This window comes from Penicillium taxi, assembly GCF_028828555.1.
Source record: "Penicillium taxi strain IBT 34144 chromosome Unknown utg000003l_segment0_segment0, whole genome shotgun sequence".
Lineage (NCBI taxonomy): Eukaryota > Fungi > Ascomycota > Eurotiomycetes > Eurotiales > Aspergillaceae > Penicillium > Penicillium taxi.
In genome coordinates, this window is record NW_026643205.1 from 2,090,954 (window position 1) to 2,106,272 (window position 15,319).

At 46.3% G+C, this 15,319-nt stretch overlaps 4 protein-coding genes across 4 annotated transcripts; 3 read left to right on the forward strand and 1 right to left on the reverse strand.

The window, feature by feature from the left end:
* Positions 1 to 291: 291 nt before the first annotated feature.
* Positions 292 to 1,837, reverse strand: N7495_004243 (proteasome regulatory particle lid subunit RPN7; the record flags this gene model as incomplete). Its single annotated transcript, XM_057206894.1, has 3 exons — positions 292 to 484; positions 535 to 1,322; positions 1,376 to 1,837. The coding sequence occupies 3 exons, from the start codon at positions 1,835 to 1,837 to the stop codon at positions 292 to 294; spliced, it is 1,443 nt and encodes a 480-aa protein (XP_057064574.1).
* A 1,361-nt stretch (positions 1,838 to 3,198) lies between these two features.
* On the forward strand, positions 3,199 to 5,007 carry N7495_004244 (putative MFS phospholipid transporter (Git1); the record flags this gene model as incomplete). Its single annotated transcript, XM_057206895.1, has 6 exons — positions 3,199 to 3,366; positions 3,496 to 4,094; positions 4,155 to 4,173; positions 4,231 to 4,541; positions 4,593 to 4,863; positions 4,924 to 5,007. The coding sequence occupies 6 exons, from the start codon at positions 3,199 to 3,201 to the stop codon at positions 5,005 to 5,007; spliced, it is 1,452 nt and encodes a 483-aa protein (XP_057064575.1).
* A 1,170-nt stretch (positions 5,008 to 6,177) lies between these two features.
* On the forward strand, positions 6,178 to 7,049 carry N7495_004245 (PEX11 family protein; the record flags this gene model as incomplete). Its single annotated transcript, XM_057206896.1, has 3 exons — positions 6,178 to 6,244; positions 6,353 to 6,830; positions 6,887 to 7,049. 3 exons carry the CDS (start codon positions 6,178 to 6,180, stop codon positions 7,047 to 7,049), a joined length of 708 nt encoding a protein of 235 aa, XP_057064576.1.
* Positions 7,050 to 12,424: 5,375 nt separating this feature from the next.
* Positions 12,425 to 14,654, forward strand: acuF (phosphoenolpyruvate carboxykinase PCK1; the record flags this gene model as incomplete). The annotated part of the gene is made up of 4 exons (XM_057206897.1): positions 12,425 to 12,606; positions 12,656 to 12,731; positions 12,784 to 12,984; positions 13,311 to 14,654. The coding sequence occupies 4 exons, from the start codon at positions 12,425 to 12,427 to the stop codon at positions 14,652 to 14,654; spliced, it is 1,803 nt and encodes a 600-aa protein (XP_057064577.1).
* Positions 14,655 to 15,319: the final 665 nt, after the last annotated feature.

The window sequence follows — 15,319 nt, forward strand, 5'->3', positions numbered from 1 at the left end:
AAATCGACACCACATGTGCCTGGAGTCCCCGCAGCATATCGACAGACTACAGTTGTTGGCACAGATTAATTCGACTCCCCTTCTATGCTACAGATGATATGCAAGATTATGCGATAAAAGGGTCCAAGGGTGACCTGATCCGATGGATCCTTATATCTAGTGCCCCCACAGGAAGATGGAGATATCCAAACTGAAGGGCACTCTGCAGCTCAAGAAGATATGGATGGTTGAAATCTAGTGACAAGTGATTCTAAACAGTTCGCATGCTACATAGTATGCGCTGCATCGACTCTAAGCCCGCTCGCTTCCCCGAAGACGAACAGCCTGTCCATACTTCTGAAGCTTCGTAATCAGGGAATCACCGTGCTTGACAACATCTGCATACTGCTTGTTCTTGTCGTCTGGTCGGTTGGTCTCAATGATTCCATTGACACGGTCAATAGTGCATGCAATGCGGTTGCTGGAGATGAACTTGGCCAGATCCCTGGAATAATTCATTAGCCTTTTTCGTCAGTAACTTATAATATCACATACCGGTCCAGATAGTCCACTGTCACGCCGAAGTCGTTGGCCATACTAGTCAGTCCAACCACCCGGTAGCTCTGCAGCAGCTGCTGGTAGGCGCGAAGACGCATTTCACGGACGAACCATGCCCGGTGCTCGTGCAAGTAGCGATCTTGTGTCAAGAAATGATCCTCAACGCCAGCAAGAGCCACAAAGAAGGAGCGGTAGTTGCCATTATACAGACTGTTCACGAGGCTGGCGAGGGGCGAGAAGTCTACGGGGGTCTCATTCTCTGGTTGTTCACTGGCACCAGTTCCCAGTGTAGCTAGGTTGACGATAGTGGAGGTACCGGTGGTGGCCGGTGCATCCTTCATTTCTTCATCCCGTGAGCCAGGACCAGATGTGGCTTCGTCGGTACCAAGAATAGCCTTGATCTCGGGAGCGTCCACCACCTTAGCCTTAAAGTCCACCCGCTTCAGGGACAGGGAACCTGCAAGCACTGAGTAGATCACCAATGAAGAGTAGCTGCAGAGCTCGTAACTCGTGAATGTGGATAGACTGTCAAGGAGGAGAGGTGCGGAAAGGCTGTAGCAGCGCACTGTGAGCAAGTGCATTCCCTTGTATGCCTTGAGACGATTCCTCCGATCCCAGTCACCACCACTCTCCACCAAGGTCTCTGCACGCTCGATCGCTTTCTTGACGAATTGAGCATCACCAAAGAAAAGGCCGATACGGGTCATTGCGAGAACCAAGTCAATCTTGGTACCAAGGAAACCTGTCTTTTCGAGGAGGGCTTCGTGCGACTCGATGGCTTTGTCCTGTTCAGACGTGTCAGCTTTTGCCCGTTGATATAAGACTGATGAAATATTACCTTGTCTCCTACACGGGCCCAAAATTCAGCCCGTTTCCCTCGTGCAGCCTGAACCTCAGTCTCGCCTGCGGCCTCTTCTGCCTGTTCTTCCTCCTTTTGAATAGTTTCTAGCTCCTTTTTGTTGTCATCCACTAAAGACTGATACAGCTTTTCATCCCATGGGAAATCAATCTTCTGTGGTGACTTCCGAGAAGCCAGCATATTGGAATTGATAAGCGGTTTGGTGGTGCCTGCACCGTGAGAATGTTGTGTCACTCCTTCTCCGGTGGCGTTCAAGATACCTTCAGTCGGGTGGGCCAAAAAGCGGTAAAAGGGAGCCATCTTGCGTTCGGAGATGACATCTTGCAGCTTCTTTACGGATGACTGACGGGTTGATGGGGTGCATGCAGGATTGGAGAGGTTGAAGACATGTTGGGCGAGGATAAGGTCGGGGTACTTGACATATTGTGGATCAGACCCCATGATGGCGAGTGGAGACTGAAGAGATATTAAGGTGATGGGGATGGGTTGGAGTTGAAGGTGATGATGGAGTTGTGTTGGTGCATCACGTAGCTGGAGCCAAGCTCAGCTGGGGTATTGTTTCTCCGATCCGAACTCCCCTTCTTGCCTTAGTTCCTTGGTGCCTGAATCTATTGATGCCTCAGGACACAAATTCCCAACTTCGTTATGATGACTAAGACATGGGAGTTCATTGTGCAGGGATCTCCTCAATCCTTTACGGAGTACTCCGTACCGTTGCATCTATAACTGTAGATCCTTCCCTTATCAAATCATCGTATCTATCACAACCATGATGCCCCAACCAAGCCTTTTGTCATTTGATAGTAGAGCTCTGATTCCCCACCTGGATACTTCCACTAATGCGGAGTGCTCGCATGCCTCGAGTCTTGAAATTGCCCAGGCGAAGCTGACTGATGATAGATGACCCCCTGATCCAATTTTATAATATTTTATAATATTCATTCGCAAGACAATCATCCCATTAGTTATCGAAAAGCAGTCGTGACTCCAAACTGCCAGTCTATTGGCTTATTCTTCTCTGACATATTGATACACACTTTACCTAATATAGGTTTGGACCGTATGGGGCTTGGTGTGGCGTGCCGAGGCTTCCCCAGTTGATAAATTTTAAACGGAACAAGCTCCCAGAGGGGAGGTGTTTTCCATAGAAATAGACAAACGAATTATGTTTCTCCAATCACCATGAGCGGACTTGCCATTTCATGGTTCTTTCCGCCGCTAAAGACAACTGGGATCCGCTTGGCCCACGCATAAATTTCATTCGAGTACCTACTGAGTAGTCTGAAATAGTAAGGATGTCAGATGATATTCGCATATGTAATATGATTGCCGAAAGCACGTTCCAAGGTGATTGGTTTTCTCATACTGAAAGCTCGATCTACAATTTATGCCCTACTAGCAGCGTTACTGTGATAACTCTTAGTTACGACGTTCTTGAGATTCCACGTTTATGCTCACGTTATGTAGATTAGGGCAATCTTAGATAATAATCTAATTTTCATTTTAATCTCCATTTTCATCTTCATTTTTTGGTTGGTTCTTTTTTAACTAGTGGCCTTTCCATTCCTCTTCGCCTACTTAATCCTCGGAGCTCCCTCTCACCTTCTCTTTCTTTTTCTTTTTCTTTTGGATATCTCAGAGTGTTATCTACTTTTCGTTATTCACTCAACTCTTACAATCGCTGTTGTTATCCGGTACATTAACCCCTCCCGTCCAGGGATCGAACCAACTCTCATCATCATCGCTAACACATAGAAAGTAAGCTGCAGGAGAACAAACGCTATCACAGTCGATCTGCAAGAATGAAAGAGTTCATTTCAGAGCCCTACCAGGAAAAGGGCCCTGACCAACTGGAAGCTGCCGCCGTCAATGTCATTCCGTTAGACAATCTCCCCAAGGGTCGCTGGGAGCGCACTTGGCCCACCATCGCCTGTGGAGCTGGTTTATTCTCTGATGGTTATCTCAATGGGGTACGTTCACGAAAAGAAAAGTTGTTCAATTCAGCCCATGTTTATGCGGCTGGGCCACATACTTTCGGTCCCACATAAACAAATGCTATTCGCGGGAAACAGACAACTGACCCACATTTTATACTATAGGTCATCGGCCAAGTCAATACTATACTAGAAACAATATACCCGGTCGCCTATGCCAACTCATCTGCAAGCCAGAATGTCTCGTCCATTGCCTTTGCTGGAACCGTTGTTGGCATGTTGATCTTTGGCTATACCAGTGACCACTGGTCGCGCAAGTGGTCCTTGATGATTTCGACCATCATCCTCTTCGTCTTTGCCGCTCTTTGCGCTGGTTCCTATGGTGCACATGATGATGTCTATGGCATGCTGGCGGCACTTACTGCCTACCGCTTCTTCATCGGTGTGGGTATTGGAGGCGAGTACCCGGCTGGATCTGTCGCGTGCGCTGAGAACACTGGAGAACTGAAGCAAGGTCACCGTAACCGTTGGTTCATCATGTTCACAAACTTCCAGATTGACTTCGCTTTTGTTCTCTCAGCTTTTGTTCCCATGATTTTGGTCCTTATCACTACTGAGAATCACCTGCGCCTTGCTTGGCGTTTGGCTCTGGGGTTAGGAATCATTCCTCCTCTGAGCTTGATCTACCTCCGGTTAAAGCTAGAGGAACCTGAAGAATTTAACCGCGAACGCATGCACAAGTTCCCCATTTGGCTTATTATCAAGTAAGTATCTCGCTGTTTTTGGGTTTGCCGGTGAGGAATAAGTTTCTGACCACACTATAGGTTCTACTGGAAGCGTTTGGTATGATCGTGCAATTAGTTTGATATAAGAAAGAGAATATTCACTAACTAGTCATAGGCCGTTGTATCACTGATCTGGTTTATCTATGACTTCTCATCCTACTCCTTTGGTATTTTCGCCTCAAAGTGGATTAGCATCATCACCGGTGATAGTGCACCCTTATGGCAAACCTTTGGCTGGACAACCCTGGAGTATCTCTTCTACCTTCCAGGATCTTTACTTGGTGCCTTCTGCAGTGACTGGATTGGTCCCCGCAAAACCTTGGCCATTGGTGTTCTTCTCCAGGGTATCGTGGGATTCATCATGTCCGGATGCTACAAGTACCTGGGCACCCATGAAAATGTCGGTGGTTTCGTAGTGGTCTACGGGTGAGTGAAAGAAGACTTGACTCAGTTATTGATTTGTCTAACATTCAACAGTATCTTCCTTGCACTCGGTGAATTTGGCCCTGGTGATAACATTGGTCTATGTGCGGCCAAAACCAGCGCTACAGCTGTTCGTGGTCAATACTATTCCTACGCTGCTGCCATCGGTAAAATCGGTGCTTTTGTCGGTACCTACGTTCTTCCAATTGCACAGAAAAATGCTCCCAACCCAGTCCGTGCTGGTCAGGATCCATTCTTCATTTCCAGTTCACTGTGCATTTTAAGTGCCGCCCTGGCCTGGTTCCTTCTGCCTGAGATCAACCAGGTACGATAAAAAATCTCTCTTTCTGTTGAAATTCATTGAAAACTGACTGAAAGTTTGCAGGATACCATCACTAGCGAGGATGAAAGATTCCGTGCATACTTGATCAACAATGGATATGATGTCTCTACTCTGGGCAACAAATGATGTCAACTGTAGTCTGATATCAGACTCCGACGCATTTAACTGTTCCAGGAGAATTGCCGACTTATTTACTACAATACCTTTGTTGATTGCTTCTCTTGATTGATATTGGTTCTATTGATCTGACTATCAAATAATTTGGGGCTCTCTGTATGATGATTGAGGAAGCCCTGTAACGAGTGGCCATGTATTGATGAAGACACGGGAATTATTTATTCACTCTAATCGAAACACCCGAGACTTATCGTACAACTAGTCGTACGAGCAATATCGGAAACCACTATACTGTACTATGATTTGATTTTATGTCTATTCTGGCGCTAAACACCATTCATAAATTACACAACGTTTCTCGTGTCGAACTATCTTGCAGACAAACTACTCTTCTACCAGAACACGAATCCCAAAAATAATCATTTCACTATCCCTCCTAGCTCCCACAGACTCCACAATTATGTGAAGATGCAGAGGAAGTGACATTCCAATTACAGAGACCAGCTTCCTGGGAGCAGATGCTACAGTCACAATCGAAGACGAAGGAGAAGAAAAACGCCTCAAGAGAATATAACAGATTACGACCCCTCCTCGCTCAGGCATCTTCTAATTTAAGGACTCTAGACTGCAGTTTATCATATCATAGTCTGTTGACTAGCATTTCCTTTGAAAGGGTAGTACTTTTTACGACCTCCACGCATTCCTAGATGCTATATGCGCTATGTTATGGCAAACTCGCCCGGAATGACGGGCTCTGATCATACTGGGAGTTCAGCCCAGGTGGACTCAAGGGAAGTTGGTATGAATGCATTAACGACTCGTAGTAAATTTAACCGGCTATTAGGATAATGAAAGCTAGCTATGGGCCTGTAGTGAATAGTAAATATAAACATCACGTGTATATCAGATCTGAAATACCAGAAGTGGTAACAATCACAAGTAATTTACCCCGGAATTGTAGGTCACGGGAAAACAGACTCCACCGAGTCAATCGCGTCAACCGAGGTTCGAATTGGACCAGTCAATTACCCCGACCTTTCCTCTCCTATTTTCTGTCCTTTTTAGTCCTCTGGACTTGGTTTCAACTACTTTATCCCGTCTTGTTCGTACGTTGTACACTCTCCCAGGGTCGGAAGCTTAACTGAACACCGCTCAGGTGATCGAAATTGACCCGGAATCATGGTTGCCGACGCTCTCGTCTACCACCCAGCCCTTGCGCACTGGCTGCGCTACGTCGCGACAACTAGTGTGTACTCCCCATAACTACCCAGAGAACTACACTTAAGAGACCGCTCTACAATATTTGATAAATTCATCGAATACTCTCCCCGCTAACCAACCGGAAAACCCGCAGTTGGCCGCGATAAGCTCTTCCGCACGCTCCAGTATTTCTCGCGTTTCTACGCCTGGTACCTGTACCGCACAAACAAGCCTCAGTCGGCAATCGAACCCTACAATGCCGTAAAGAAGCAGCTCGGCACTACACGCAAGATCCTACGCATCGGCAAGTTTGCCGAGCACCTCAAGGCCGCCTCCGTCGCCCTTGACAATAAGAACCCAATTGACCCAGTACTACGCTACTTGGCTGTCGGTCGCCAGCTCGGATATGCTGGATATTTGTCCCTGGACGCCGTGACCGTTGTTGACGTGATCGGATACCGAAAACTCGCCTCTGTGAAGCGACTGCAGGATAGTGCGTATCGCTCTTGGGCTGTCGGTCTGGTGTGCAGTGCTGTTGCCGGTGTCTACACTTTATTCCGCCTGAAGGAGAAGGAGAAAGCTATTAACCGCAAGGAGGGTGAGGGTGTTGTTGAGGCCAAGAAGATTGAGAGGTATGTCTACACTAGGTTCCGGCCGTTGGAATACTACGTTCTGATTATTCTATTAGGGAGCTTTCTGCTGCTCGGATACAGCTCATCTCTGATCTGTGCGATTTGACTGTCCCTGCTTCTGCGCTGGGAATCTCCAGTCTGGATGATGGTCTCGTCGGTATCGCTGGTACCGTTAGTAGTTTGATCGGTGTCTGGTCCCAGTGGCGCAAGACTGCATAGGCCACATCGCCTTTAACGTCCAAAGGCTTGATGTTTGTGATGAGCTGGCTGAGTGGTTCCCTCAAGTCTCGGCTATGAATGACTGGTTTCACGTATCGACTGGAGAGTAGAGTTTTTATCTTGATTTATCTTCCCTGCGTTCATGAACAAACCTGCCATGCCCCTGGACATGTAGATGTCTAGATGACTTTCTGTTCTCGTACATATCAATGTCATTTATTACTACTATCCTTTGTGGACTCTATCGGGTGAGAGGTCTAAGTGTTTTTTCTTCGGGATCTTGCATGATTGCATGATGTTTATTAGCTTAAAAAGTGACTTCCAACAACACCGCACACATTCCCCATATTATCATCCGTGATGTTGGGCATAGTGCCGCAAACATCGCTCCATATCCGGCGACATCGCGAAGGGCTTAGACGGGGCAAACCTGGACGGCATTAGATTGGAATATGATGGATGTTCAACTCTAACAAACCGAGCCGCAAGATCCACAGGTCTTGGAAGAGCCTTCAACAGAATTTCCACACTTGGGGCAAGAAGGGTGCATGATGGATATTGGATGACCTGTTACGAGTCAGCATCGCACATCTAAGAACTCTCAAGAAATCTCAATCTCTCAAGACTGGGACTCTACCTGAATGAGATGCTTGTGTAGACGAAGTATTTTAGACGAATAATAGTTAGGGGAAAGGTCAGAGAGAAGGAAGAAAAAAAAAACGAAGGTATTTATCTAAGCCCCTCCAAGCCCCGCTTTGATCCAGATCAGCAGATCCATGTCGGTGAAGTAAAAAGGTTGACTTATAACCCAGGTATTGTATGGTGTAACAGCATTTGAACTTATTCGATCTTATTCTATGACTTTATTTCAAACTCGGAACATTCCAAGGTTTCATATCTTTATCTGATCCCGCAGTTGACATCCTTATCAACACATGGATATCTGAGTGATCAATCCACCAACATTAAATATGACGAGGATCATACGCTGGATGATAAGCAAACAGTCGAAGCCAACCAGAAATGTACTCCCTTCGACATACGGCTGATATATCCATACATAGATAGACAAAGAGCAGTAGCGACAAAAGAAGAATTTCCATCCAAGTCAACGGCTAGATATAGATGTAGAGGTATAGACCTCTGGCAGTTCATTTTGGGAAGGTTTGTTTTCCTCGGGGTATACATGAGTTGTAGAAGAACTTATAAAAAGCGCAGAGTCATTCTTTTCTCCAGGATTCACTTCTTGTTGATTAGGTTAATACAAGACGATAACAAGGATGATAGTGATCTCATTGCTCTCGTGGAAGATCTGGGAGTACTTTTTCAGATATGAGATGACTGCCAGAACTGTCAAAGTGACATTTCTTGTGCAAAAATGGTTTCTGTGGGGAGATAAGCGAAGAAAATTTCTCTCATCCTATTATCAACAGCGTTCAGTCTTGCCCAGGATATTTCCGTTTATACAGCATAGTGAGACAACGCAGTTAGGATGTTGTCGTCAAACGATATGCAGCTGGCTATCAGATCCACTGATAGTTTTTTTCTTACCGGGAAATCAGGAACAGCCATCATAACCATCATCACCAGGCTGATCGCTCATAGCTAACACGACTTCAGGCAATTGCGCAGCCCTGGCGGCAAAGCAAATACAGTTTGTTCAGAAAGGTCTAACTTCTCCTTAGGCAGATGCCATAATACGACGAGCATACCTCATAGATTGAGGTCACCAGGACTTAGATTTCCATTCAATGATCGCATTTCTTCCTAATTTTGGACATAAAAGGGTTCTTGATAATTTTAAGCAGTCCGATGGCATCAATTTTGCAAAAAAAGGCTGTAGAGATCACAATCGCAATCGCAGCAGCTTGGTTATAACCGAGGGCAGCTCTACTTTCCCAGATGAGTTGACGCTATTCAGCCTACCGAGAAGAATGTTTGGTACGGGGTTAGAGTGTGCAGTAGAAAGAAGACTACTATAGAGTAACAGCCAAAATATGGCGGGGGTCATCGTAGCGCAAAGCGTGGACATTGAAGTAAATGTTTCTGTTGGAACTCACCGGAGACGGTATTCATTCACTTAGTTCCAGGGGAATTCAATTCAGCATCAGTTAATGCGATAAGTAGGATAGCTAGATTCTAGGATTAGGTGACTAGTAGAATGACACACACCACACCACGCGAAACCAGAGCATCTATCTACTACCGTAGACTAGCTGCCACTTTGCAGGTGTAACTGTGTACCCACAATTTCCTTTTCAGAACGTGAAATTCAATTAAGTTAACAGTCTTTCACCCATAAACTTACATCATAGCTTGAGCGAAGCGATAAGCTATTTACTGAAATAGTTCCCTGCCTGAGGACTCTCATCTGTAGCTAAAATTCCCTAATTGTGGAGCACCATACCAGGGCTACAGCTGTAAGACTCCGGGAAATGCTCACTCTTTCTGCCAGGATCCAATTTGGATTCGGAGACGGTGAGACTGCACCTGGCATAAAGAGTATGTGTTTCCCGGGGTAAGAGATACGCCATAATAGTAGTTCTTAGCACGGTACGGCGTCAACGCTGATTCGCCAGGAAATTTTATATCGTTATGTTTATTAACATCTTCTCTCTTCTCTCTTCTCTCTTCTCTCTTCTTTTCCATAACCAACGAGATGGAAGACACTATGAAACCCTGACTATGCAATGCCTGCCATCAACCCTGCTCCATTGACCATTATCAATCGGATAAAGGGAATCGCATATTCAAGACCTGCTCGATTTGTAGCGGCTATGGTAAAGCGTCCAAGAAAGCGAAAACCCCGATTCCTGCTCCAGCAGTGACTATCTCAGTCCCAGTTCCTATAGATCTCAAGTCGACTTCAAACCCCCGGAATCCGCTTCTCACAGCCGTCACTAACGTTTTAGGCCCAGTTCGATGCAGGAACTCGGATTTAACTAAATATTCCCGCCATTTGTGGGCGACGTAAGAGCCTACTAAAAATATAGAGACTATGTATTCAGCCTAGAATTGAGCCTGGAAATGAGCTTAGAATTGACGGCCTCCACGGCAGTGGCTCCCGGAGGGCCAGCGGAGCGTCACTTACAGGCCTAATAAAAAGAAGAAAAACGTATTTGCGTAGTTAGTTATGCTAAGTTCGCAAACTCAAGCTATCTGCTAGCCATACTGGCGCAGTTTCTAGTTTATTGAAGACGCATACTATTTAGGTAAAATATAACCTTGGAACTCAAAATTCCAGGAATACCAACAATTACACCTATTTTCCACAATTTAGTTGGGTTTGCATCCATAAAAAGGTTACCTAGGTATCAGAAATATTTTCAATCCAAACGATTTCTCAAAATCAGGTCAACTTTGCCTCGAAAAACAAGGACACTACCTAATCGAGCGACGATCATTTCATCCTTTTCCAACCGCCAGTACTTGGAAGATTTCCACCTGGCTGGATCCCAATATCCAATTTATCATTGACCTTGAAGGATTATCAATTCTCTGGGCCCCTTGTCAGCAGCTTTTCGCGTGAGTTTACCGTATCAATAATGTGAATGATGAACTATGCGCTGTGTCGAAGCTACCTCATCCTATTTTGTGATTTGTGCTTACTAGTTTGTCGGTTGGATAAATCCAAGCGAAAGATCCGACAGGTGAGCTGTGAAGGTGGTATCCTTGGGGCATGACCATGGGGCAAAGCCGTCATCATGATATTTGGCTGATATTCCACATCATCCGACCTTGGAAGGTTTAGACGTCTGCTCAGGATTCTCTCTTTGGAACCATACTTCGTCAATTTCAGACAGCAATGCATACCTATTCGAATGACTCTGTTTTATGATTCCTTAATGTGTTCAGGTGGGGCCAATTGAAGTGACTTGGGCAGGAAAATGCAATACTATGTACTTCGTGTAAGTAGCCAATCAGAATAGGGTAGTTAGTATACGAGGAACTATTTACAGTAGCCCTAAGTCACACGTAATATCAGCTAAAAGGTCCAAAATTTCAGAAGTAGGTACTTCATCAACTCTATATTAGTATATCATACCCCGGCAGTCCCCGCCTTCCCCGGACCAAAAAGGAGGGGAAGTCATACGGTAGATCTAAGCCGATGAACCAAGCCGAGGGGTTCGGTAGATCGGGTCAAATAGGGCGGTGAATACCCCGTGTTTCGACCCAGGCCATAATCCCTTAGGCTCAAATCTAGACTGTATTCAAGGTCACGCGCCACGGGTGAAATAGGAAAGAACCTTGGAATTGACGTAAGAAAGATAGGAAGTGGATATTCCGGGGAGTTGGATCAATCGGGATGAAGAAGTTCAAGTTTTGCGGAGGCAAATCCTTCTCCACTTTTTACGCCATTTGGAGATGCTTGTTCCAGACTGGTCGGAGGAGCATTAGCATTTAACCATAGGATTCAAGGGTTGAGCTGACAAGTTAGTACTACTACTGCCCATAAATTAATATCCCTCCAGTAACTACTCCGTATACAGTTAAATCGCGCATTCCAATGCGCGATATCTGCTACTATGGGGCTCATACCTCCGAACAGTACAGAGTATGGGATCCACTAACGCACATCATACATACAATATAAGGAGAATCTGGAACGAAATTAATGCCTCGTCGGAATTCAACCAATAGGGAAAGCGACATAGTACGAAAATAGTTGTTGATCTAGCGGGAGTAACTTCAGCCCACCCGAACTTCTCTTTTATATGGATTCTGATTGGCCTGAACCGCCGTAAACGATGTCGCGAGGCATCATCCCTCGGCTTAGTCAAACGCCGTTATTGGAGCTGAACAGAAGGATTAACTTGCCCAATCTTGATTCCGAATTTGCAGCCGGCCCTTTGCCGTCGATTCCGAAATGGAATCGGAGAGCCGAAGTAGCTGGACAAATGATACATCGATATTATGTCATCCTCTCCCCCGCGAAACAGATATCGGTATCTACGGTAACAATCCAAGTAATCTACGGTAGTTGTTGAAATACGAGATCATGTTGCGTCACAATGATTCTAGGAGTACGAAGAAAAAGAAAAAGAGATTTAAGAAAATATGGAAATTAAAACTGTATAGAAACCAAAAAAATTGGAGATCAAAGAAACTGCATTCATAGACCGTACATCTACCGTTCTCAACCTGCTCTTCACTCTTTCTCTTTACAACTACCGTCCCGTTTCATCTATCAACTTGTTTCAAAGTATTTCTGTACTATATTCTCGTTCCGAATCCATTTCGTTAAACCGATCGGGTCAATTCGGACGTCGCAGCTTCATCCACTACGGCCTTACGCCCCCGACATCACCCGTGGAGCTGTGGAGATTGGGGCGAAGTGGACGAGAACCTCCTGCATACCAATAACTGACTTTACCATGGCCCCTGCTGAAATCAATTATATACCCCTAGGTCGCCCGGCCTCTCCTGGACTTCTTGCTTCAGATTTCTTTCAACAGCAACTCGCGAAACAACGCAACAATAACTATCATTCTACTTCACTCAGAACAATGGTTGCCACTTCAGTAAATCGCACTGCCCTCCACCCTGGTGGTGTCCAGTAAGTACCATATACCCCGCTGTCGACAACATTCACTAACACATCTTAGACCTAGCAAGGGTCACACCGAGTTGGAGGAGGAGCTACATGAGACTGCCCACATTGACTACGACCGAGTTGCAATTGTAAGAACTATCTTTGACCATACTGTTGATGTTTATACTGACTCGTTCATAGATTGCCAACCCTGCTGTCCCTGCTCTATATGAGGATGCTCTTGTGTACGAGACTGGCTCTGCTATCACATCAAGTGGTGCTTTGAGTGCATACTCTGGTGCTAAGACTGGTCGTTCTCCTTCCGATAAGCGTATTGTCAAGGAAGAGTCCTCCGAAAATGAGATATGGTGGGGACCCGTGAACAAGCCAATGAACCCTGATGTGAGTTATTTTTATCGTGCTTCTTCGTATTTGAAGACATGAGCCTTTTTTATTGTTACTCTTTCTATACGTTGCCCTTGCATGGCATTTCAGCCCTGTTCTCCACCAAGGATCCTTGCATATGCAGTCCAACTCAAGCTTTTATGGCATTTGGATCTTCATTCTTCTCGAGTCTTGGAGTCTTGACTTGTTGTTTGGAATCATTCCCAATTTCCTCCTGTTCCCTCTTCTCCTCCATTTGCCACTTTCCCTTCTCCTTGTCACTTGACTTCCCCGCTGCAGAACCAACTTGATCTTGATGATGTCATACTAACCATCATTTCAAGGTCTGGCGTATTAACCGTGAGCGTGCTGTGGACTACCTCAACACCCGTAACCGCATCTATGTTATCGATGGTTATGCTGGATGGGATGAGCGCTACCGTATCAGCGTTCGTGTCGTCTGTGCCCGTGCCTACCATGCTCTGTTCATGCGAAACATGCTCATCCGCCCAACCAAGGCCCAGCTCGAGCACTTCCACCCCGACTATGTCATCTACAACGCTGGTTCATTCCCGGCTAACCGCTTCACTGAGGGTATGACTTCTGCTACCTCCGTCGCTATCAACTTTGCCGAGAAGGAGATGGTTATCCTCGGTACCGAGTACGCTGGTGAGATGAAGAAGGGTGTCTTCACTGTCCTCTTCTACGAGATGCCCGTCAAGCACAACGTTCTTACCCTCCACTCTTCTGCCAACGAGGGTGCCAATGGTGATGTCACCGTTTTCTTCGGTCTTTCCGGCACTGGCAAGACCACTCTCTCCGCAGACCCCAAGCGTAAGCTGATTGGTGACGACGAGCACTGCTGGACCGACACTGGAGTCTTCAACATCGAGGGTGGTTGCTACGCGAAGTGCGTTGGCCTCACCCTCGAGAAGGAGCCCGATATTTTCAACGCCATCCAGTTCGGCTCCGTTCTTGAAAACGTCGTCTTCGACCCCGTCAGCCGTGTTGTTGACTACGAGGACACCACCTTGACCGAGAACACTCGCTGCGCCTACCCCATCGAATACATTGAGAACGCCAAGATCCCTTGTGTCACTGACAACCACCCCACCAACATCATTCTGTTGACTTGCGACGCTCGTGGTGTCCTGCCCCCCATCTCCAAGCTCACTCCCGAGCAGACCATGTTCCACTTCATCTCTGGTTACACCTCCAAGATGGCCGGTACCGAGGACGGTGTCACCGAGCCCCAGGCCACTTTCTCCTCCTGCTTTGCCCAGCCTTTCCTGGCCCTGCACCCCATGCGCTACGCCACCATGCTTGCTGAGAAGATCAAGCAGCACAAGGCCAACGCCTGGTTGCTCAACACCGGTTGGGTCGGTGCCGGTGCTACCACCGGTGGCAAGCGTTGCCCCCTCAAGTACACCCGCGCCATCCTCGACGCCATCCACAGCGGCGAGCTTGCTGGCGCAGAGTACGAGAACTACGAGGTCTTCAACCTACCCGTCCCCAAGGCCTGCCCTGGTGTCCCCAGTGAACTGCTCAACCCCAAGCACGGCTGGACTGCCACCGCCTCCTTCGGTGACGAGGTCAACAAGCTCGGAAAGCTCTTCAACGAGAACTTCAAGAAGTACTCAGACCAAGCCACCCCTGAGGTCCTTGCCGCTGCTCCCAAGACTGCTTAGATGCGTTCCGGATATAAAAATTGCCATTTCTGTTTTTACTTTCCAAGACTATCTTAGTCATTTGCATGGCGTGCTGCGTTTGCTTTTGTCGTTATGATCTATTCCCCGGATTTCGACTCTCGCACTTGTATCACAAACGCGAGGTCTAGTTCCTTTTTCCTTTTTTTTTCCTTTTTTTTTCCTTTTTCTATCTCTTATTTCTCTATTGAACATCTATCCTCTATATGGATATGTGACGACTGGCCCAGTCGGAATATCTAGTCGACTACCTATTATGATAGCCAATGAAATCGATGAATTACACACTTCAATTATAACGCAATTAGCTACATAGAAGACCCTAGCAGCCACTGATTGAATCCTCTTGTGACCTTCCACATCGCTTACACCATTCACCTATAGCAGTATACTTATTTTTACAAGATAACCTTCCTTTTTCTTTCCCCTCTTCTTCAACAAAGTTTGGTCAGATAAACTGGTCGGGCAGGCTATCTCGTGAATACAATCTACTCTCTTGTCCTCAGCATTGGACTGCACATGGAGCAGAGGCTGAAACCCCAGTTTTTAGCGTATAATATTTTCATTTCATAAACTTTCTTTTCATCAACTGGTGATGGGAGGTACTGATGTGATGCTTTTGAATTCAACATAATACCAAGTGTGAT